We start from the raw sequence: 22,059 nt of genomic DNA on the forward strand, positions 1-22,059 counted from the left end.
GCCTGGGATGGACCGTGGGGCTCCGGGGGGCTGGGGGTGCCGTGGGGCTGGGAGGCGACGGGGGATGCTGTGGGCCTGGACGGGCTGGGAGGCAATGGGGGGGATGCTGTAGGCCTGGAGAGGCTGGGGGGGCTGTGGGGGTGAAGGCTTTTTGCTGTTGGTACGGACAGCCGTTGCGTGATGGGTGCCCGAGAGCGTCTCGGTGCCGTGAGGCTGGGTGCTACTGAACTGGGGGAGCTGGGCGCCACTGGAGGGTGCCACAGGGCTGGGGCTGGGTGGCTGGACCCGGCAGGAGCAGGGCCCTGGCTATGCCTGGGGTAGGACCAAATCTAAGGTTCCTCCCTGCCATGATGTTGCTTGTGGTCTTGGCTGGGCTGGTGGTTGCTGTCCCAATCCCGTGGGCTCAGTGCCCCACTGGGATGTGGGGAGGGCTGTGGGCAGGGTGAGGGCTGAAGCCCCAGTGCCTGACTGGGCCAGGGAGGGTTCGTGGCTCTGCTCCCTGTGGCTGTGCCACTGTCTGCAGGCAGGTGCCTGGGAACAAAGGGCTGTCCTGCCCTGGGGCAGGCTGGCTGCCTCCCCTGTGGGCTCCCTGCTCAGCAGCTGCTGGCTGTTGTAGGCAAGGAAACCTCTCTGAGGGGCAGAGAGGTGCTCTGTGTTTGGAGGGGAGGGCTGACCCCAAGACCTGCTGCTGTCTGCAGCATTTTGTTTCTTGCCACACTGACAACACGGGGACGAGTGCCACTCAAAGGCTGCACAGCAGGAAGCTGTTGCTCCACTTTGCACCTGATGTGTTGCAGAGGAAAGCTCTTGGCAGAGTCAAGGGGAAACATGGGGAAGGGGGTGGCATTGGCATTTGCATATCCCACCTCTCCTTTACCAAGGTACAGGAAACCTGGGCAGAAGCCATGCCTGTGGGCTGGTGGGTCTGGTGTCCTTGTGTCCAGCTGCTCCCAGCCTTGGGGTCAGCCCCATGCTCGTCCAGCAGGGCAGAGGGGAGCCCCTGCCTCCTTTGGACAGCCCATCTGGATGCTGCAGCTCCCGCCCTTACCCTCCCTGCTGCTCCCTGAGGGCTGTGCAGTGGGCATGGCAGCACAGGGAGCTGGTCCCTGCTGGGGGGACTCTGTGGTGTGGCACCACTGCCTGGCACCACGCCAAGGCAAGCACTTGGCCCAGGCTCAGAACATGCCTTGGCAGGGCCCTGGGGCAGCCTTGCTGCTTAATATTGATGGATATTGCCTGCACGGAGGCCTGGGGGCCCCAGCCCTGCAGATCATTTTCCCAGCTGCTGGGCCAGCTCTGGTTCCTCCTCGCTCCTAGCACGGCTCTCAGGTGGGACGAGGGGCTCAGCGGGCAGGGGAGCACTTCGCAGCTTTGCCTTGGCCTGGGGCTGCCCCCAGTCTGCTCGTTCGCTGGTGCATGGTGTTGTCCGAGGTGGATCCAGGCCAGGGAAAGGGCAAAAGTGTTGGGACTCTTGGAGTGGGTCTGTGAGGTTGGGAAAGATGCAGGGTGGCCTTTGCGGCTTGGTCCAGAGGTTGAGGTGAACGGAAGCAGCATCCAGGCCCTGCTTTTTGGCGGTGAGGAGAGGGACTAGGGGAGGAGGGGTAATCCTGGCCTGGCTCCTCCACATATGTCTTGTGCAGGTTCCCCTGTTCCCAAACCTGTTGGGAAGGGCTGGGTCTGGGATTGTCCCTGGAACTGGCCCAGCATCCTGGATGCTCCTGCCTTCTCTAGTTTCCTCTGAGTCAGACTATCCATGTCGCTCCCCCAGCCCCCTCCCCGCTGGGAAAGACGAGATGGGACCAGAGAACATCTGAGCCCAGATGCTGAGGGGCCTGTGCCCCCAACTCCATGCAGAGAGCAGTCCCAGTGACAGTGGCCCCACAGCCTCCAGGAGTCTGTGCTTAGCTCCCCCTGCTCTGCACCCTTGTGCAGGGTAAAGGAGGAGCCCCTGACGTGCTGCGCAGGCAGGTGACCAGCAGAGTTGGTGCAGGGAGCTGCGCGACCAGCATCAGCACGTCCAGGAGGGGAGACCCTTCCTGAAGGACAGCCAGGCAGCGGGGTGGCCTGCCCACACTGAGCTCCTCTCCCCCCAGGTGTGGCATGGCAGGGATGAGGAGCCGGCAGCGGATGTTTGCAGCGGTGATGCGCCTGCTCCTCAAGTGTCTGCGGCTGGGCCGGCGGCGGCGGCGGTTTAAGCTGGTGCGGCAGGCGGAGCAGCTGTGGCACTATGGGCACCTCTGCCTCCGCTCCCTGCTCTACAACTCCTTCACCAACGGCGATGTGGTGCTTGACTCCCTCTTCGAGCCCATCTACTGGCTGGTGGACCATGTCACCCGGTGGTTCGGTGTGGTGAGTACCCTCAGCGGGCAGGGGGGCACCTGTTTCTGGGGGCTGGGGCAAGTGTGCTGCTGTGGCAAGTGAGCCTCAGGGCTGCCTGTGCTCTAGACAGGAAGGGAGTGGGGACCTGAGTGTGGTTCAGATTGGGTTCCTGTGGCTGTATCCTGCCTGTACTTCTCCACAGGCAATGAGGGGCAGGTGCTGCCCACTCTGGTGACCCAGGCCCCTTTCCCATAGGTGTTTGTGGCACTGGTGATTGGGCTGACGAGCTCCATTGTGGCCATCGTGTACATCTGCTTGCTGCCCCTCATCCTGCAGACCTACACACCTGCCTGGATCTGCTGGCACCTCGCCTATGGACACTGGAACCTCATCATGATCGTCTTCCACTACTACATGGCCATCACCACCTCACCCGGGCACCCACCACAGGTGAGGCATGAACTGGCAGCACAGCCTCTCTCAGCTGGGCACTGGAGACCAGCTACAGGTGATCAGTGGGAACAGCTAAACCAGCCTGGTGGCATTGTTGCAGGAGGCCTCCTCCAGATCAGGGCAGCTAGGCTGGGCAGTGCAGGGTGGGGAGGCTGGGGTGGTCACAGGGGAGGTAAGGAATGTGGGGAGCAGGGAACAGGTGCAGGGCTTGGGTGCACAAATCTCTTCTGACCTGTGCGCAGACCAAGGACGATCTCACCGGCGTCTCCATCTGCAGGAAATGCATTGCCCCCAAGCCAGCTCGCACCCACCACTGCAGCATCTGCAACAGGTAGGGCTCCCTCCCTCTGCTCACCACAGCACTTGGGTCAGCCTTCGGGACCCTTCTCCTTGCCCCTTGCCACACTATGAGACCAGGGCCGCCTCCCCTCTGCTCTGCCAGCTTCTCGCCTCATCTCTCATACAGCCCGCAGGGCTGGGGGGGGGCTGCCTGCCCCCTCACAAACGCAGTGCTTGTGCTGGCACTGACACTGGCGCTGCTCTCCTCCCTCCCAGGTGCGTGCTGAAGATGGACCACCACTGCCGTATCCTTCTGCAGTACTAACCCGTGGCACTCTCCCAGGGGCAGCCAGCCCTGTTTCCGCCTTCTCTCCCTGCCCTTCTCCTCTCCCGAGTCAGCCAGCATGGGGAAGGGTGCTGGGGGCCAGGCCCAGAACCACCCTGGTCCCTGGGGTGGGTTTGGACCCGTGGTCTGTCACGGTTACATACCCTTAACCCCAGAGGCAGCCTGGCTAAACAACTGTGTAGGACACTACAACCACCGCTACTTCTTCTCCTTCTGCCTGTTCATGACCATGGGCTGCATCTACTGCAGCATCAGTGGCTGGGAGATGTTCCGGGATGCCTACGCAGCCATCGAGGTGAGAAGGCAGGCCCCGGCCCTCACCCTGCTGTGCACTGAGACTGCCTGGGCTCCCTAGGCTGAGCTTGTAGAACAAGGCTGGGCCAGGCCTGGCCTTGTAGTGACTTTGCTTCCCCTCTCCCTCCTCCTGCGAGGCCCCCAGCTGCCCTGGTCCTGTGGGGGGGTGAGGGCAAAGGGACCCCTCCTCTGAGACATGTAACTGGTGCCCTGTTTTCCATCCCCCTAGAGAATGAAACTGCTTGAGAAGGAGAGACTGCAGGTGGCTGCCAACCAGGTGGGACATCCCTGCCCCCCAGCTGCTCCAGGCAGTGTGGAGCAGAGCTGCCCTGCAGGCTGGGTCCCTGCTCTCAGGGAGCACCCCACAGCCAGAACCAGCCCTGGTGCTCATCTCATGTCAGAGAGCTGGGGCTGGCCGGACAGCTCTGCTCCATGCACTGCCTCCAGCAGCTTGGGGTCTGCTTCCCTGTGTACTCAGCTTCCAGGGGCTTTGGCTGGTGGCAGCTGCTTGGCATGTGCTGCTCAGGCCCTATTCTCCTGGGGATGCTGCAGCAGTGTGTACACATCTTGCCCCGAGCACCAGCTGCAGTGTCCTGACCAGTCCCATGGCTGCTGCCTGCCCCCTTACCTCCAGCCCACTGCTTCCCACCCATGTGCCAGCTCTTGGGTGTCTGTCTGTCTCGTGGCTGTCTCAGGCTGCCTCCCCATCACCCTGGCTGTTGTGTTGGCCCCAGCCACAGTCCTTTCTAGCTGTCTGAGCTCTGCATCAGTGAGGGGTGCAGCATTCCCCCTGTCTGGCTTCAAGCTATAAAGCAATTTGGGTAATCACCCCCACTGTCATCCTTTTTCAGACGTACTACCAGACCCCGCCACCCACCTTCTCCTTCCACCAGCGAGCTTTCCACAAGAGCGTGGTCTACCTCTGGGTCCTTTGCAGGTAAGGGGGCCCAGGGGCTGGGAGCAAGGGTGCTGGGGGAAGCAGCATGCAGCCCCCTGCCCTGTGATATTGCTCACCCTCTGCCTGCCCAGGGGCTGAGCTGGCTTGCTTTAGCACAGATGTCCCTGCCCTGCCAGCTCTTGAGCCACAGAGAGATTTTGGCTCTCTGTCATGGGAGATTAGATGAGCTGACCCACCTGTGCAGCTGTGGGTACAGGAAGGCAGCCTCAGCCCCCCACAGTTGTGACACTAGGGAAGGAAGGCCTGTGTGCAACCTGCTGTCCCTTGCCGTCCCCAGCTCAGTTGCTTTGGCCTTGGGTGCTCTCACAGTGTGGCACGCTGCCCTCATCACCCGTGGGGAAACCAGCATCGAGCGGCACATCAACAAGAAGGAGAGGCAGAGACTGCAGAAGAAAGGCAAGGTGAGCACAGCCTGCAGAGCGGTAGGGCCGGCTGGGGCAGAGCAAGATGTGATGTGCATGTCCCTGGCCTGCAGGTCTTCAGGAACCCTTACAGTTATGGGAGCTGGGATAATTGGAAGGTGTTCCTGGGTGTGGACATGCCAAGGTAAAGCCCCAGGGAAGGCCCTGCTGGGAAGGTGGTGGCTCAGCAGCACATGGGGGTGCTGGGACAGGGGCTCTCCTTGGGCAGCTGGGGCAGAGCAGGACAGCAAGCATTCCCTGCTGTCTGCTGCTCTGGGCTTTGCAAGGCACAGAGGACCTGGGCATCAAGCTGCCTTGTGGCTCCTCAGCCCTGCCCAGTGGCAAGCTCTGGCCTACCCAGCACCCCTTTGCCAAGAGAGTCCCAGCAGAGGAGCACAGCCATCATGGCAGCTCGGGGTCATGGGCTCACAGCCCTGGCTCAGTTCTGCAGAGCTGAGAAACACCAAGCTTTCAGATTGTTGCTGTGGCCTCACTCCTCTCCCCACAGGCACTGGCTCACCCGCGTCCTGCTGCCCTCTCCTCACCTGCCCCATGGGACGGGCCTGAGCTGGGACCTGCCTCCTTGTGTGACCAAGCAGCGTGCACCGCTCCTGGCCATCTGAGGCCTGGGTGCTGCAGATGTCCCCCCCCGCAGGCAGGGGAGTGCACGGGGGACCCTCTCTGCCACTGCAGCTCCCTTTGGACCAAGTGCCTGGTGGAAGGCGGGTGCTGGCACACATCGCTGACCAGAGCCAGAGCCACAGGAAACTTCATTGGACAGTGTCAGTGCCTGGATGCCTGCTCTCTTGGCTCCTTGGTGGCTGCAGGCAGCCCCGGGAGAAAGGCGGCAGAGCTGCTGCTCCCTGCTCTAGCTGCAGGTGCTGCCCTCGCTAGCACAGGTATGGGCCAGCACGGGGCCCAGCTCGGCTCTCCGGCAGGGCTGGGTGCGGATGGCACCACTGCCCCCCAAGCACTCCCCAGGGAGCCTTTTTAAGACCATCCAATAAATTTTTTTTTTGTTCGTTTTTAAGGGAGCCTGGCTCTTTTACCCTGGTGGGAGGTGCAGACTTCTGGGGACAGGGGAGGAGAGGGACTCCCATGATTCCCCAGCATGGAAAGAGGAGTAAGGGCCTGTAACCAGCAGCACCTTTAGCTACTTGACATGGAAAGGCACTGGGATCCCAGCCCAAGCTGCATGAAGACCCCCCCCGCAGCATTACCAAAACAGATATATTTATTCCTCTGGCCCATGGGTTGCCACACACTGTACGTGCGTGCACAGGCCTGCCCTCTCCACTCACACATGGCGAGTCTGTCCATCACTGTCCCTGGCTGCAGCAGCAGCTGGGCAAGCCACAAGTGGCACAGTTCCTTCCCCCGCTGTGGGTGCCAGGAAGGTGCTGCTGTGAGGGGTGCTGTCTGCCAGCCCCGACACTCCAGCCCCAGCACTTGGGCAGTACTAGGCTCCAAGGGTCCATGGCATCAGTTGGATGGGTTAGCGGGGGCCCGGTCAGATTGTCGGTCAGCACAGGGAGGGGATGCAGGGGACTCACCTGCCCGGGCTCCCCAGTAGGAACCTGTGGGAACAGAGATGGTGCCATCAGCCACATCCCCAACACGCCAGCACCCCGGCAGTTCCAGCCCCACGCACTCACCATTCCCCCCGTGCTGCCACTGCCTCCTTCCGCACCAGCCTCTTCTTGTCATCCAAAGGCTTGGCCAGCGCCCGGATAACTCGGGCCTTGTACGGGAGCAGCTGTAGGACAGAAAGGGCTCCTAATGAGAAAGCTGGGTGCTGGCTGCCCCACAGGAGGAGGTCTAGGACCCCCCTGCCCCTCTACATGCAGGAGCAGGCAGCAGGAGCACTTACCACTGTTGTGGGCAGGCTGGTAAGTGCGTGGGCACAGCGCAGGGCGGCGATGCGGACAGCCTAGAACAGACAGGGGTGAGGGCAGCACAAGGGGCAGAGGAAAGGGGCAGGCGGGGGGCGAAGGAGGGGGCACACGCACCATGGTGGGGCTGGAGGTGAGGCTGAGGAACTTAGTGACCAGTGTGTCGACGTGCAGACTCATGATCTGGGGAGCTTCGAGCAGCAGTGGCTGGAGGCAGCTCAGTGTGGAGAGCTGCACCACACGGTCCGAGCAGGACAAGGCCTCAAGCAGGAGAGAAAGCAGCTGCGGGTGGGGAGAACATAGGAGACATGAGTAACTCCCAGCTGTGCACTCTGCACTGCCACAGTCCCCGCCACCAAGGCTGGCTCTCACCGTGGGCAGCTCCGTCACCAGCACAGGCTTGGGGAGATGGTTGAGCACATGGGACAGGCCCTTCAGGTAATTGGCCTTCACGTCTGTGGAGAGCAGAGACAGTTACAGGCAGCCAGGGGAAGGGGGGGACACCAGGTCAGGTCCCCTGGGTAAGGGCTCACGGGGTGGCGAGACTGGGCTGTGGGTGGCCACTCACCGGGGCCAGCCCCGTGGAAGCCCTGCACCAGCTTGGGGACGTTGTCAGTGAAGAAGCGCTGACGGAACATGATGCGCACGTCAGCATGGCAGCCCTTGTGCAGCACATCCGGGGACTCGGCCATGAGCAGAGAGAATCCATCAGCCGCGGCGGGGCCCAGCTCTGTGTCACCCAGCAGGCCCAGCAGCTGCGAGGGAGAGAGCCCTGAGACAGGGTGCCCTCCTGCTGGGGGTTCCCAGCTGGCCGTGGGGGGAGCGGGCAGACTCCTTGGACATCAGATCCCCCCACTGCCACCTACCTTGTCTGTCAGGCAGGAGCTCAGGGGGTGGTACCGCAGCACCAGGGCTTTGGTTACCTGTGCAGGCAGAGCAGAGTCAGCGCCAGGCTGCCACCCCCCCCAGCTTTCCCCCCTCCCGCACCTACAGTGGTCCTTACCCAGAGCAGCAGGGTGAGCGCCTGCATTCGGCAGGGCCCCTCTGCAAGCCCAAGCTCCATCCTGTTCACTGCAAGCTGGAGGATCTCATCCAGCTGCTGCCCTGGGGACACAGAAGGGACAGGCTGAGCCATTCCCCTGCCAGCAGTGGGCAGGGACCCACAACGTCCTGCCCAGCCCCCTTACCCGCCAGGTGCTTGTTCACCAGCCCTGCAAAGCACTTGGCAGCTGTGGTGGCCGTGAAGGGGCAGTTGCAGGAGCAACTCAGCGCCAGCAGCTCATGGAGCAGCCGTTCCTGCTGAGGAATTGCCACCTGGAGGAGACATAGAGCACGTTACAGCCTGGGGCCACCTGGTCAGGGTCCCTCCACCCTGCTCCCCACCAACTTACATTGCGGGGCAGGGAGCAGACAAAGGCCATGAGGAGGGCGACCAGGCGTCTTTGTGCCTCCAAGCACTCCCCATCCTGCGGGGGAAGAACAGCACCCATGTCATCACGGTCCTTGCTGCCAGCCTGTGCCGACATCCTCATTCCCTGCCCCTGTTCCGGCACCCCAGCCCCAAGCACCCAACACACCTCGAAGGGCTGGAAGGAGCAAGGAAAACTGTTCTGGGGCAGGAAGGAGACCTCTCCATCCAGGAAGAGGGGTACCACGTGAGACACACTCTGGGTAGCCAGCCTAGGAGAAAGGAGACATTGCAACGTGCTGCTCTGGGAGGGTCACCAGAGAGCTCCTGGGTACCTCCCAGGAGGCACAGGGTCCCCCTGAACAGACAGCAGCAGGGGGCACGTAGCCTGCCCCCTCCCCACAATGGAATGCCCGGTGTCCCATCCCAGCATCACTCACTCAGGGCTCAGGTGAGTCGTGGCAGCGCTGATGACTGGGACCATGGCAGCCAGCACCTCTTCCTCCAGCAGTGCCTTGGCCAGCAGCAGGTGGGTGCTCTCTGCAGGCAGGGGGAGGAAAGGGACATGCTGGAGCCCGCTGCCCGGAGGGAGGAGGCAGGCACAGCCCCCTGACCCACACCGGCCCTGGGGCAGGGCTGCTCTGCCTCTGGCAGGAGGCAGCGGGGCCCGCAGTGCCCGCGGTTGCCAGAGGGCGGCGGCAGGGTCGGGGACGCCAGAGAGCCCGAGGAGCTGCCTGCTTTCCCCTTCTCCTACTCCAGCCCCGCACCTACCTTGCATGGCAGCCTGCACGGCCATGGCCAGCAGGCAGGGCACCACCGTCTGGTGGTAGTACCAGCAGCTCTCCGCGTCCTGCTGGCACTGCAGAGCCACGCGGTGCAGGCTCTGGCACACGGAGACCATGTCTTGGGTGTTCCCGGCCTCGCTCCCTGCAGGGCACAGTCACCGTCACATCAAACAGTCTGAGCACCCACTGCCCTGATCTACACCGGGATTCTGGGGCAACGCAGCCCTCCCTGCTCCCTCTCCACCAGTGGGATTCACAGCCCAGCCCCAGGCTCCTTGCACCTCTGCCATCCCCACTCTCCCAGACATCAGTGGTAACAGAGGCAGCTCCTGCCCAGACACGTTCCGTGGAGCTGCCTGCTGCAGGCTGCGTTACCTTTCTGCACCTTCCGGAGATGCTGCAGCAGGACAGGGACAGTCTCCCTCACGATGCTGGTGTGGGTGGACACGGCTGCCAGGGCCTGCAGGCAGCGCTGCCGCAGGGAGCGGTGGTCACAGGGGCTCTCTTCCTGCCGCTCTGAAGAGGAAAAACACCTCAGAGGGGTGTTGGGGTGACCCCAGGCCCCCTTGCCCAAGGGCATTCAGGGCCCAGACCCTGCCAGGGTGGATGGAATGAAGCAGCACAGCAGAACTAGCCCATGCCAGCCCCAAGGCAGTCTGCCAGCTCTGTGCCTGGGCAGCTCCTCCCCACAGGGCTGATCCCGGCCACACAGGCTGGTTGCCAGCACCAGGTATGGTCTTCCCTATGCCAGCACCACAGTGCCTGCACTGGGAATCCCCCAAGCAGGAGAGCCACTGACCTACGCCATATGGCACAGCCCCACTGCCCGGTAGGAGCCAAACGGGACAGGCTTCACCACAAAACCAGACATCACTTCCTTCCCAAGGCTGCCAGCCCTACCTGACTGCAGCTCCTCTTCAAGCCTGGGTACCATGTGTCCAGAGAAAACTTTTGGGTAGAGGGGGGCCAGAGATCCAGCTGCCTCCATCGCTGCTTCGCTGCCGAGGGGGGGAAGAGAGTGGGAGGGCTGATGTGAGCACTGCAAACCTGGGGCTGCTTGTACACCAGCTGTACAGATCTGGGCCAGAAGGTGCCTCCAGAAACCTATTTCTCAGCAACCTGCCTTTTCCACCCTACTGGCAGGCAGAGCAGAGTCCCCTACTTTGACAGGCCCAGACTTTCTAATTTCCAGCCTATAAATCACCTGGTTTATCCCTTTACTCTTACACCCACATAGACTTTTAGTTCAGACAGTTCCCATACCTTCCCCCAGACTACAACCCCTCTCTGCAGCAAAGCCAGGCTTTGTTCCTCTCCCCAGAGTCTGGGTGACTGCAGTGGCACTAGCCCGCCCCTCACCTGCTCTGGGAATCCTCCTCATGCAGAGCGAGACGGATGAGGTGATCCACAACCAGCTCCAGGTCAGAGGGAGACAGGAAGCCTGGAACAAGAGCTGTAGAGGAATCCTGCCCATGGCCAAAGGCAAAGATGCCCGTGTTCTGGCCAGCATCCTTCCCCCTTGTCCAGGCCAGCAGCACCGCAGCAGCATGCCAAACACCAGAGATACATGGTGCCCAGCATAACAAGGCAAGAGAGAGACCAAGTGTCCCTGGAGCTCATGGCCTGGGTAGGAAATGCTGCCACTGCTCCTGTTCACCTACAGGCAGCAGGCAAGGACATCCCAGCAGCCATGTGGCACCATGTCTCTCAGAACAGGGCAACACCTCCCTCTGCGTCCCCAAGGGAAACAAGGCACCAACCTTGCAGGGAGCCCAGGACAGTCAGTGCCCTGATCCCAACCAGCTGCAGCTGCACACTGGGATCCGTGAGCGCCGAGAACACCACAGAGCAAACCGGGGCTCGGAGCGACAGCAGAGTGCTCTCATCTAGAGAGAGAGGCATGGAGTCACTGCCTGTGCCTGGCTGTCACCACACAGCCACCAGCACGGCACCTGACAGACCCTTTCTGGGGCCCTGCTGGTTGACACCTAGCCACGCAGGGTCCCTGGGACATGGTAGAGAGTTGCACATACAGCCGCCCAGGTCAATGAGCCTTCCCCCTCTGCCAGCATATGGGGAAGGTGGTCAGAGCCAGCAGCCCCCTAGGACACGGTGCCTCCAGAGGGACCAGCCAGCCTCACCTTCTTCCACATGTCCCCACTTCTGCTGCAACTCCAGGAAGCCCAGCAGCATTTCCAGGATTGTCCTCCTCTGGCTGCTCTGCAGGGACACAGAAGAGCAACCCAGATCACTGTCACTGCTGGGACATAGCTATGCCTCAGCCCAGCGCTGCAAGGCCAGAGGGTGCCCACAGGGTCCCCACCTGCAGCCAGGGAAGGACATCCACTTTCATACCCTGCTCCCACCAAGCCCTGCAGAGCCAGCAGCTGCACTCAGCCCTGCTGCCTGTGACCGCAGAGCCTGGGGTGCCCCTCACCTGCGGGTGCTTGGTGTACTGCTCCAGCAGCAGGGGCAGGACACTGCTGGTGACACAGTGGTAGGCACGGAGGGAGGCACCTGCTGCTGCCTGCAGGAGTTTGGCACTTGGCCACACCAGCTTCATGTCGGGCTCGCACAGATGGTGCCTGCAATCTGAGATAGGCTGGGTGTCAGCTGCGCTGGCAGAGCTTCTCTGCCTTGCACGGAGGGACACAGCTGATATCTGGGCTGGGACGTGCTGCCGGGGCGCAGCTCTGAGCTGCCGCACAGCCTCCCTAGCAGAGCTGCTTTCCCCAGCTCCAAGCCCACAGCACAGCCTTGGATGCCCCAGCCCCAGCAGAGAAGAAAGCAACTTGATCCAACAGGCATTTCCTACTGTGCCCCCTTCTCCTCCCTTCCTGCAGCCAATTACCTTGGAGAAGCCAACAGTGGCTGTGAGGGCTAGAAAGAGAAGAAAGAGGCTTCAAAGAGAACAGGAGGGCAGATCGCTAGCTAGGAGCATGCTTGCAGGCCTGGCTGCTCGGGGCAGGGTAGGTCTCTCTCCTAGCTACCTTGCAGAATGCTGCTGAGTAAGGAATCCAGGAGATCCTCGGTGTCAGAGCTGAGCACGGAGCAGGAGAGGCAGGCAGAGAGGGCGTGCAGTGCGGCCAGGCACTCCGCCTCAACCTTCTCACTTGCTGTCTGGAACACCTGCAGATGTCATAGGACGATCTAAGCTTTGTGCTGACCCCAACCGCAGGCTTCATGCTCCCAATGTGAGCAGAAGGGCTCAGGCTCCTGCCTCACTTCCCACATGCTCTGAACATGCAGTGTGGCACATCCAAGCCCTCGGGACATGCTGATAGGGCTGGCCTGTCCCCCCACTTTTCAGCTGGGGCTGTCCAAGGCCACAGGTGGGTGCTGCTGGGAGATATGGGACCCGCCTGGTCTGGCTGTGAACTCGTGCTTAGCAGGAGCCCAACTGTGGTGGAGCATTTGTTAAGGGCCCTGGAGTACTCACCTCCCTGCGCAGGGATGACCAGAGGCTGGGGAGGAATTCCTGCAGCTCCTTCTGCCCATAGATGGCACAGCAGGCAGTCTGCAAGAGGGAACCAGGAGAAAGCATCAGAGAGAAGCCAGTACTGGGAGGACACAGAGCAGGGACACTGCCCATCCTGCAAGCTCATGCTGAACTGCACAAACCACTCAAGGGAGAGAAAAAGAGCAAAGAGTGATGTAGGCCAAACTAGGACCCTGGAAATCGTGGCTCTGCAAGGGACAGTCTCTGGCTGGCAGGGAGAAGGACTCGGAGGTGGCTGGCTGCTGCTGCCACAGGCCAGCTGTGGGCTGAAGGGTGTAGGGGTCCTTCCTTACCAGAGTCTGCAGGGAGTCAAGCTTGGCACTTTGCAGGTCTGAGTCCATCTTCTCAATGAGCAGAGGGAGAAGGAACTGCAGAGAGAGGCACTTAAACTCAGCCCACCCCTTGCACCACCTTGTCCATGGCCCTGCAGGGCTGCAAGCTCAACCTCTGCCAGGAGAGCAGAGGTTGAGGGATACCTGCAACAGGCAGCCCCTTCCCAGGATATCAGCATCAGCACTCTCCCCACGCCCAACCCCAGCAGGACACAGGGCTGCCCTAGTGCAGGCTCCTCATCCCAGCAGTTCCCTTCCCATGGAGCCATAGCAGGAGCTACAGCACTCTGAACAGCGGGGTGCTCAAGAACCCCCTAGAAGCTTCCTACCTCAGCAAATTGAGGCGTGGAGGCCAGTACAGCCCGGAGGCTCAGGATCAGGTCTTCTCTCTGGATGCCATGAGGGTCATTGGGGGGCTGGAAGGGAAGCAGAGCGAGCAGGTCACCAGTCAGGAAACCTCCCAATCCAGCCATCAGCCGAGGCTGCATCACCTCATCTCCAGCAAGGCAGCAGTGATGCCAGTCACTGCAGCCAGCTTGGCACCAGCCTGTCAGCCTGGGTACCACAGTTTGCAGCTAAACACTGCCCAGCCAAGACTCTTGCCCATCCTCCCCTCCCATCTCCTGGAGGGGACACGACCCCCTGAGAAAATGCCAGAAGGAATAGGCTGTGGCACAGGGCAGACTCACTCACTGGAGTAAAATCAATGGGAAAGTAACAGGAGGTCACTTCAAACAGCTCCTCCACAAAGGGACCTGCAAGGAAAGGGCAGAGGACATGAGCAGAGATGCTGGGCAAAAGAGGCACAGCAGCTATGCCTAGCACCCATGACAGGCTAGCTCTGCAGCTTCTGAAGCATGTCAGGTACAACCCCAGCTCTGGTCAGACCCAAGGGCCATCCCTCCGACAACTCAAAGAAAAGCAACATGTCCCCCAGTCAGCTCTGCACAGCAGGCACGTGCTCACCCAGGGCATAGTTCTTGGCAATGAGATCACGCACAATCTGGAAGGCCACCAGCAGGTTGCGGGGATCCTTCTCCCCATCCATCACCTGGATGAAGCCAAATGTGAAGTCGGCACCCAGGCCCTTCAGCTCTGCAGAAAGGAGCGAGAGCAGATGCAGGACACCAGATCTCACCAACAGGGCATGAAATCAGCCAGGTTTCCCCAGTCCCACAGCCCTTCCAGCTCTCCCCAGACAGGGCAACAGAGCCTTTGAAAAGGTGAAAGCAAGCCATTCTCCCAGCCTGGACAACCCCAGAGTGGTTCTGGCATCTGCCCCCTCACCTTCCTCCCTGGTGCCCATGAAATTGGTGATGATGCTGTAGACTGTGTGGCGGTCCAGTTGCAGCAGGGACTGGGGGGAGGAACAGAGCAATCAAAACAAGCTTCCACACATGGCAGCATTGCTACCTACCACGCAAGGGCAGCACATGCCCTTGAGAAAGAGGGCAGGACCCCCAGCAGCTCAGCTGCTGCTTCCTGGCACACAGATCCCATTTACCACATGCAAAGTGTGCACATGCCTATGCAATGGCACCTGAACATGACAGTGTCCCTCACTGCATGAATGCACCACCACAGTCACACCAGGGCCACACATACTGCCCAAGGCCCTGCCAACGTAAACAATCTTAAACTGGAGAATTTGGGTGCTGAGGGCACTTAAACACAGCTTGCAGAACAGAGCAAAGGAAATACTCCCCCCAGGGCTGAGAGAAGAGAGGACAAGGGCCAAACAGGATCCTCAGCTGCTGTCTGCCTCTCGCTCTGCAGTGAGACACGCTGTCTCTAAGCTCCGCAGGAGCACTGCACTGCTGCGGGAAGGATGCGCTACGCTACGCTGCACTCCCACTGAATGTGCTCAGTCCTCAGGGCAGGCAGGCCATGCCCAGACACCCAGGGAGCAGGGACAGGATAATGGGAAATCACATTGCTCACCTGCACATGTACCTCCTGGAAGATAGCTTTGAGCACAGACACTGCTAGCCCTGGGGACAGCACCTCACACATGCTCTGGGGACAGGAAAAGAAAAGCAAGAATAGAAAACCATGATGGCAGCCATATAATGGAGCTTTATGTTTCTGTACAGCAGCCACCTGCAGGATCCTCTCCTATGCCAGGGAGAGCTCACCACCCCCACAGACAGGACAGAACAAGATGCCTATCATCTGTGCTGCTCCCCAGAGCGGCCAGGGAATCCTTGCCCCAATACCAGCACGGGGCAGATCAAGGCAGTCTCCTCTCCCCTGCCCCTCTGCAAGGGACACAGCAGGATCACAGAGGAGATAGGGCATTGTCACCGGGCAGGAGGCGACAGCCCAGCTGGGCCCTGCTCGACATGCTGCTCCAACCTGTACCCAGGTGTTGTACCTCCCCAGCACTGTTCTGGAGTGCATCCCAGTGCTGCAGACTGTGGGGCGCAAGCTCACCAGTGCTCGGAGTCCCTGGAGCACCGAGGGGATCACAAGATGATGGTCTTGCAGCCGATTCTCATAGAACAGGACCAGATGCAGCACTGTCAGAAACAGACACCAACGTGCATTAGTCCCAGGAAATGCAGCTGCTGGGTGCCGGCCCCAGCTCTGCCAAAAGCAGCTGCCAGATGAAGAACGAGCACATCTTGCACTGGTGAACAGCATGAATTGCCACTGTTGGGTGCACCCACCTGGCTCCAACACCTTCACCCTCCCCCCATCAGCAACCCACGTCTGACCGCAGTGGGGCAGCACCCACCTCTGGCCGCTGCAGAGGTGCTGGAGCTACCCAAGAGGCATTTGCCCTGGCCTGTCCAGACACGTGGGTGCAGATGCCAGCAGGGAAGCAGGAGATGCCTGTTCAGTGGAGGCTGGAGGATGTCGTGGGGTGGGGTGCAGGGCTGGAGCAGGAGCTCCAGCTTCCCCGAGCTTGGCTCCACAACACGTTCCCGGCCCCTGAGTCACTGCCATGGGCGCCTGCACACCCTGGCCCTGGGGAGTGGCAGCAGGAAGCAGACTGGAAGAGCCGGCTAGCAGCATCCTGCGCCCACAGCTGCTGCAGAAACTCACCCCCCCAGGAGGCAGCCTGACGAAGCACTTGGGAAATGAACTGCGTGAGGAGGGACACGAAGGGAGACGGGGCCAGCTGGGGGTGTCACAGCAGCCACCAGTGCCCTGGCTCTGCCCACCATCCTCCAGAGCTCCTGGTGACATGGCTCTAACCCAGCTCGCTCAGCTGCCCTGACTCTGCCAGGCGTCCCCACTGAACCTCTCCACCTCCGGCTGCCCCTCTGGAGCACCCCAGTCCCCATCACGGTCATCACACCTGACTCCAGCTACACCAGTAGCTAGTCTGTGTATATTCTCTCCGCACAGCTGCTCTCAGCCCTGCCTGGCACCAGTCTGAGACTTACAGAGACAAATGCCAGGACTAAGCACCTTTTACTTCCATCCTTCCCTTTCTCCACCTCACTTACTAGCTGGGCCCCCCTGCCTTGCCAGCCTGCTGGCACAGGTTCAGCTACCCATCAGCAAGGCCCCCAGTCTAAGTGAAAGTTTGGCAGCACTTACTGACTTCCCCCACTACCAGCCAGTTGCTATGGGGCATTTAACACAGCCAAACCTTCTGCTTGTCATGAATAGGACATCTTCCTCTCCCCACCCCAGTCCTCCACTCCACTCTCATCCTTACGCCAATCTCCCCTCCTCCCCAGGCCCCAGGGTTCCCCCTGAGTTAACCTGGGCAGGCCACAAGGCTGCATCATGACTTGTTTTGTGAATGATGGTTTTCCTGCACTGAATCACCACCCAAGGATTTTGACATGCAGATGTGTCCCCAAGACGTCCCACGTGGTGCTGAGCACGCCTGGGTGTGCAACACCCACACACTGCCAGGGGCACCAGCTGCAGCCCAGGGCTTTGGCGTGTTCAGGGAGTGACCCAAATTGTGTAGTGAGGTTGGCTAAAAGGCTGCAGCGTGAGGGCCCATATCCTCCTTGGCCTTTGACTCGAGAGACATGTACAAAGTCGTCACGGTGCTAAACTAAACCCTTTGCCAACAGCAGGACAGACACTTGAGTGGCACAGGCTTTGCCCCCAACCTGCCAGCAGCACTCAAAGGCCCAGAGCAGCCCTTACCTTCCTTCTCCTGGAGCAGGGAGTAACACTGGAGCAGGACTTGTGACAGCAGCTGGATGCCTCGCCCTCGCATCCGAGGATCTGTGTTCTCCAGGCAAGACCTAGCCCAAGTGGGGAGAAAGCCCAAGAGGCCTGTTGTGAGCAGGAACACCCAAGCAGGAAGCACATCCTGAGCAGACACATTATAAAAACAAAGAGGTGCTGCTCTCTGGGCAGAGGGGCGGTGGCCCAATACTGCCTGTCTTGCTGGCAGGGTGGGAGCAGACTCCTCTTCCCCTGACTGTGCTGCACACATGTACCCAGCCCCAAAGCCATGCAGCAATAATTCCAAGTTCTCAAGTCGGACCAAAGAAATTGCTCTTGCCCATGCTCTGCACCTGAAACTCAGGCTCCCAAGATCACAAGGGCTGAAAAAGGGCAAAGCCTCTTACAATGAGGCAAACCCAGCCCCCAGCTTCAGAGAAATGAGCTTCCCCAACTCCCAGGCCATGACAGCTCGGAGACAGAAGCAAAAGCTGAGTGCCAAGCAACTTGTGACATGGTGATGTGCAGCTGTAGGCTCAGGCAGCTCCTTCTGGGGACAGTCTCAACCGAGAAGTGCCCTGTGGCTTGCTGCCTGCCACAATACCTCTCCTCGGTCCTGGGAGAGCATCAAGAGCTGCTCCGGCCCTGCTCTTTCCCAAACAGCCCAAGTCCTGGGAGGGCAAAGCACCACCCAGGTCCCGTGCTGTGAACGGACAACATCCTTGCAGGCCTGTGTGCTGCAGTGTGCCTACCAGTGCTGAAGCTAGCTCATCCTGGATGAGCACACTTTTCCTTCTTGTTGTCCCTCCTTGTGGGAATCTCCCTTGCAAGGAGATGTATACGTGATGTATAACATGTATAAGGCTTTACTTACCCCAGGGCTTCCACAAGCTGCAGCACAGTCCAACTTCCATCTTTCACCCCTGCAGAAAGGAGGCAAAGAGAGTGAAGCAAAAAGACTCCTAGACCGTCAGTAACGCACGGCACTGGAGACAGATGCCAGGAACGGCCCCAGCACCAGAGCAGGAAAGGCTGGCTGGGTGCCGGCACCTCACTAAGCACCGAAGGAGCCATGTGCGCTCAGTTGGTGGAGCTGCCTCCAGCCCTGCCTGCAAACATGTCTGGGACTGAGAGCTGCCTTGACTGGATCAGATCTGAGAGCTGGCAGCAAGGGGTGAACATGCCTGCACTTTGCCTCTGCCCTCTCGCCACAGCCTGGCTCCATCTGTGACCAATGCGTGGCTCCTGAGAAGCAGCCTTGCTGTGCTCCACTTTGCTGAGATGCCAAAAAATGCTTCTCTAATGTGAGCAAGCCAGGAGGAGACAGAGGGCAGCTCCCCAGATGCTTCCCGAGGGAGAACTGGCCAAGCAAACAGCCCAGACACGAGTGATCACATGGCTTCCCACTTTGGCTCTGCCACCTCCATGCTATGCTGAGCAAGACCTGCACAAGACTCCCTCCAAGATGGAGGGCAGGGAGAAAGGCGGCTTTGTGGTCAGAGGAAGACGAAGTGTTGGGACTCCTGGAGTCTATTACCAGCTCTGACTCAGATACCCCACCAGGTTGCCTCACTCACCTCCTGCCTCAATATTCTTGCAAATCAACTGGGGGAAGAGTCACTCCTTGGGAGGCTTTGGTAAGGACCCGCTGCATCCTACAAGAGCCTTGGCAGAAGGGCAGGTTCTCCACTCCCACCACCCACTGCCAACACGACACCTTCCCAGTAGGAAAGCTCTGTGCATGCCCTGTGGTCAGACATGGGGTGGGGGGCAAGGGACTGCCTTACCTTCAGCCCTCTAACCTGCAGCTTAGGTGGCAAGGGATATTGCTGGGAAACAAGCAGCACCCCTCACTCTCTACCTGGACAAAACAGCTTTCCTCCACAAAGAAAGCACCCTTCAGTCACCGAGACTCACTGTCTTTGCCCAGGAGCACTTCTGGGCACTCCGGAGGGCCCTGTTCATCCCTCTGCCCTGCTGAAGTCTTGCCTACACGACTGACAGGGCACCCACCTGCTCAGAAGCCTAAAGGTTTCATTTGGGGTTTTCCCAGGCCTTATCTCAGCTAGTGTCTCCTGCTGTTTCTAGCGTTTACTGGCTCTTCCTAAGCAGTTAATTCCACTATTAAGTCATGCTGCTCATCAGAGAGTGGTCTCTGGGGATGGGACAAGGGATGACTGTTTTCTGACAGCAGGCAGCCCCGACTCCAGACATAGAGCTTCCAGTCCCGCTTGGCACAGCAGGGAGAGGGAGCCTGGACTGAGGGACAGAACAGATAAGGGGAGCTGCAAGGAAGAAGAGGAGCCCAGCAGGTCGCAGACTCAACAACCACAGACTGAACAGGGGGTGCCTTGAGCGACAGCTGTAAGGTGCTGGCAATATCTCTTGCAGAACAACAGTGCAACAGCAAGCGGCTGCTGTGCACCAGCACATAGCAAGAGTGGGCTGCCAGGAGAGCTCATACGGTCCCTTCACACCCAGTATCCCAACATCCTGCTCTGTAAGCTCATGAAAAGCCTTCGTGCCTCTGAACCACTGTGGAGAAGGTCTGAGACAAACGCTGTCTCTGCGGCCAAGCACTCTGCCTCTTTGTGTTTTCAGAGACTGAAAGCAGTGTCTACACAAAGCTGCTGGTTTCCTAATCAGCAGGAAAGAGCTGAAGTGTAATGGTCAAACCACAATCGGCTATTGATACTCCCCGCGGTTAGCAGCCCCTTCGCTCGCTACAGTGAGAGAACTCACTCTGTTCTCAGGGACCTGGGGGTGCGACCAGCTTTGCCTTGCGTGGAGCGACCACACCAGCCCCGACAGCGCAACCTCTGAGTGCTCCCTCCTGCTTGCAGGCACAGCTGCGCAGGCCACGGCTTAAGCGCAAGCACAGCTATAATTGGACCTGCCTCATCAGCACGGCAGGCACAGTGGCAAGCCTGTGGAACTTCTGCCTCCACATCTGGCAGCAGCAAGTTCCCAAGGTTAATTACACACCTTGAATCCCAGCACTCCCTTACCAGGAGGGGCTGCCTTCCTATTCTGGTGTTCCTGTAGTCCCAGAGGCTAAACAGAAGCAAGCCATTTACCCTTGCTGTATTATTACTTGGAATCAATCTGCTCCCTTTCCTAACACATCTGTCCCCCTTTCATGCCGTGTCCTTCTAGACATTAATCACTTCTGCAGGCTTTCCATTCTTGTCTCCCCCACACCCTCAAAATGCGAGCACAGCATTCACAGGGAGCGTGTGATAGATTTCTGTAACAGCAGTATCCTTCTCCCCCTATCTTTTAAAAAAAATTAGTTCATCCTCCTCCTGCCACCCACTGACCCGTACAGCCCAAGCTGCCTGCGACAGCACCGAGGCCTTTCTTCCACTTGCCAAGTTACACTCAATTTAGTACTCAGCAACACATGGGAAAGCTCAATGCATTTTTTCCAACAATTGCACAATGGCCACAAGGTTAGAAAAAAACTCCCCTTTCGCTCAAGGATACATGATGCAATTTAATACTTTCTGATGTGTGATTCTATATGAGGTCAGAGGGGCCAAAGGACACTTGCTGGCTCCCTCACTTGTCAAAGTAGGTTTGTCACAAGCACCATATGGCTGACGAGAGCTGGGGGGGGTGGCGGAGGTGGCTCTTTCTCTTTATATGTCTTCAAAGAGACAAAGCTTTCTCTGGGCACTTCTGTAACATGACCATAGATGACAACAGCAGTTGTAAGGTTATCTTTCCCCCAGTCTATCCCAAATATGTCGGAGGTTTAGTACAACTCTTTTGCAACATCTTGAATGTCACATAGTTTAGTGAATTCCTCCTAATTCCCTTGGCATTTTCTTCACCCTGTGTTACATGGACCACTGGGTTACCTTCCCGTTTTGCCAGCTCATCTCATCACCAAGATACCACGGATCAGTTCACAACCCATCAGCCTTGGGAAAGGTCTATAAGGTACCCTTCTGTGTAACATAACCTATGTAGTCCTCTGCTCTCTCAACTCCTTTCCAAAGTGCGCTGAAGCCACTGCCTAGAAACACAAACATGCCACCTTATCCTTAGAAAGCCGCACTCCTGAAGCTGCAAATTCCCTAATATAACAAAGTCACAAAGTTGTTGCTCCAAGCAGATAGACAATTTATCCAAGGAAACCAAATGCCTCAAGCCCTGCCAGGAAAGGAGGAGAAACCACAGTGAGGGCAGTCAGAGCTCGTCCCAGAAGCAGGGGCCAGGAAAGCCAGCACATCAGTCAGCTCCCACAGCATCTCAGCAAGACCAGGAACCCCCCTCCCACTGGAGCCTTCTCTACCACCCAGCCAACCATACCCCGTACCACCCACAGCAGCCCCCACTGCACCCCAAACCTCCAGTACCGGCGCCTGGAGCCTCGTGCTCCCATCAGCTCACACATACCATGCCACTCCTCCCACCCGGAAGCCCCATTCCCCATTCCAGGCCAGTCCCTGGCACCACCAGCAGGCCCAACACACATTTAATCCCACCCCATGCTCTAGACCCACCATCTAAAACACTGACCCGCCCCACAGACCCCACAGCTCTGCCTTCACCCAGCTCCCAACAGCCCCCCACCTACCCACACCCACCTCGGCCTCGTTCCTAGAGCCCCCTCACCCTAGCTGCTGCCCCACGCCTACCCCATTGCCCCCCACCCCCTCTTTCAGTGCCCAGCTCACGGCTGCAGGCCCTGCCCATTCCCCCATGCCCTGCCCCACAGCCACGCTCCGCACCGCAGCCTCATGCCCCGGCCCCACGACCCATGGCCACGCTCAGTCGCTCGGTCCCTCGCCCCCACACCTTGCCCTGCCCTGCCCCACGGCCTTCCCCACGCCCTCCCCCATTCTGCATCCTAAGCCCTGCCCCACAGCCGTGCCTATGTCCTGCCCCGCATCCCCACAGCCAGTCCCACGCTCACCCTCAAAGCTCACCCCACAGCCCCACGAC

The 22,059-nt window shown here is 59.6% G+C and overlaps 2 protein-coding genes across 3 annotated transcripts; one reads left to right on the forward strand and one right to left on the reverse strand.

The window, feature by feature from the left end:
- The first annotated feature begins 2,095 nt into the window (after positions 1 to 2,095).
- On the forward strand, positions 2,096 to 5,767 carry ZDHHC16 (zinc finger, DHHC-type containing 16). 2 transcript variants are annotated; one of them, XM_010564866.1, is made up of 10 exons: positions 2,096 to 2,349; positions 2,575 to 2,769; positions 3,015 to 3,103; positions 3,328 to 3,356; positions 3,559 to 3,692; positions 3,921 to 3,968; positions 4,543 to 4,628; positions 4,927 to 5,050; positions 5,125 to 5,195; positions 5,559 to 5,753. In XM_010564866.1, the coding sequence occupies exons 1-10, from the start codon at positions 2,101 to 2,103 to the stop codon at positions 5,671 to 5,673; spliced, it is 1,140 nt and encodes a 379-aa protein (XP_010563168.1). In that variant the 5' UTR covers positions 2,096 to 2,100; the 3' UTR covers positions 5,674 to 5,753. The 2 variants fall into 2 exon arrangements, with proteins under 2 accessions (XP_010563168.1, XP_010563169.1); XM_010564867.1 differs by lacking the exon at positions 3,921 to 3,968 and having other exon boundaries at positions 5,559 to 5,767.
- Positions 5,768 to 6,317: 550 nt separating this feature from the next.
- MMS19 (MMS19 nucleotide excision repair homolog (S. cerevisiae)) lies at positions 6,318 to 19,351 on the reverse strand. Its single transcript, XM_010564868.1, has 31 exons — positions 19,120 to 19,351; positions 17,981 to 18,029; positions 17,083 to 17,183; positions 15,400 to 15,485; positions 14,908 to 14,982; positions 14,254 to 14,323; positions 13,933 to 14,061; positions 13,660 to 13,721; positions 13,296 to 13,382; positions 12,928 to 13,002; positions 12,575 to 12,652; positions 12,126 to 12,264; positions 11,573 to 11,727; positions 11,277 to 11,355; positions 10,896 to 11,021; positions 10,495 to 10,576; positions 10,036 to 10,133; positions 9,511 to 9,651; positions 9,122 to 9,277; positions 8,791 to 8,890; positions 8,520 to 8,622; positions 8,334 to 8,408; positions 8,130 to 8,256; positions 7,946 to 8,046; positions 7,809 to 7,865; positions 7,511 to 7,697; positions 7,315 to 7,397; positions 7,060 to 7,224; positions 6,921 to 6,980; positions 6,706 to 6,806; positions 6,318 to 6,627 (listed from the first exon to the last, which is right to left on the reverse strand). Exons 3-31 carry the CDS (start codon positions 17,153 to 17,155, stop codon positions 6,600 to 6,602), a joined length of 2,898 nt encoding a protein of 965 aa, XP_010563170.1. The 5' UTR covers positions 17,156 to 17,183; positions 17,981 to 18,029; positions 19,120 to 19,351; the 3' UTR covers positions 6,318 to 6,599.
- Between the last annotated feature and the right edge of the window lie 2,708 nt (positions 19,352 to 22,059).

The sequence above is a fragment of the Haliaeetus leucocephalus genome, unplaced genomic scaffold, assembly GCF_000737465.1.
Source record: "Haliaeetus leucocephalus isolate CR32 unplaced genomic scaffold, Haliaeetus_leucocephalus-4.0 Scaffold184, whole genome shotgun sequence".
NCBI classification, from domain to species: Eukaryota; Metazoa; Chordata; class Aves; order Accipitriformes; family Accipitridae; genus Haliaeetus; species Haliaeetus leucocephalus.